Here is a 463-nt window from a genome sequence, read left to right as displayed (position 1 = left end):
ACAGATATATTTGTTTGATATTTTCATGTTGGAACAGTCACTTAATTCTTGTCAGAATTCATGCATTTACAATTTGATACAAATATCACTTAAAAAAAAAAAAATTGTTCTGGTATTCATAAGAGTGGCGAGATCTCAACTAGCTTCATTTTAGAAGTATGCAGTCTTCGTGCACAATATTGGTACTACTTCACAGGCAAATTTTGACATAATTCTAAATAAAATTTTGTAATTTGCCATAATGATGACAGTAATTATCAGTTGTTTTAGATCCACATGGAATTTTATTAATGAATTTTCTATGTTGAGGTGATAGGATATATGTGTAATATTTTTTTTTATTATCCACAGATTCCTTGCTCCAGCAATTCCCCATGCCATTGACCTTCTTACAGGACAGAAGACAGCTGTAGAAAAGACCCACGAGCAGCTACAAGCAGAAGGAGTGAAAACAGGGCATGGG

The 463-nt window shown here is 33.0% G+C and overlaps 1 protein-coding gene across 1 annotated transcript in view; it reads left to right on the top strand.

Annotated features, from left to right (window-relative positions):
- Positions 1-463, top strand: part of LOC119591506 (gephyrin-like) — a gene marked incomplete in the record, with an annotated part of 7,903 nt that overhangs the window by 4,108 nt on the left and 3,332 nt on the right. Inside the window, 1 exon segment of the mRNA XM_037940256.1 lies at positions 352-462. Coding sequence (XP_037796184.1) covers positions 352-462 — 111 coding nt within the window.

The sequence above is a fragment of the Penaeus monodon genome, chromosome 28 (genome assembly GCF_015228065.2).
Source record: "Penaeus monodon isolate SGIC_2016 chromosome 28, NSTDA_Pmon_1, whole genome shotgun sequence".
Classification (NCBI taxonomy): Eukaryota; Metazoa; Arthropoda; class Malacostraca; order Decapoda; family Penaeidae; genus Penaeus; species Penaeus monodon.
Note: the sequence above shows the minus strand (reverse complement) of the source record. Positions and strands in the feature narration are given on the sequence as shown.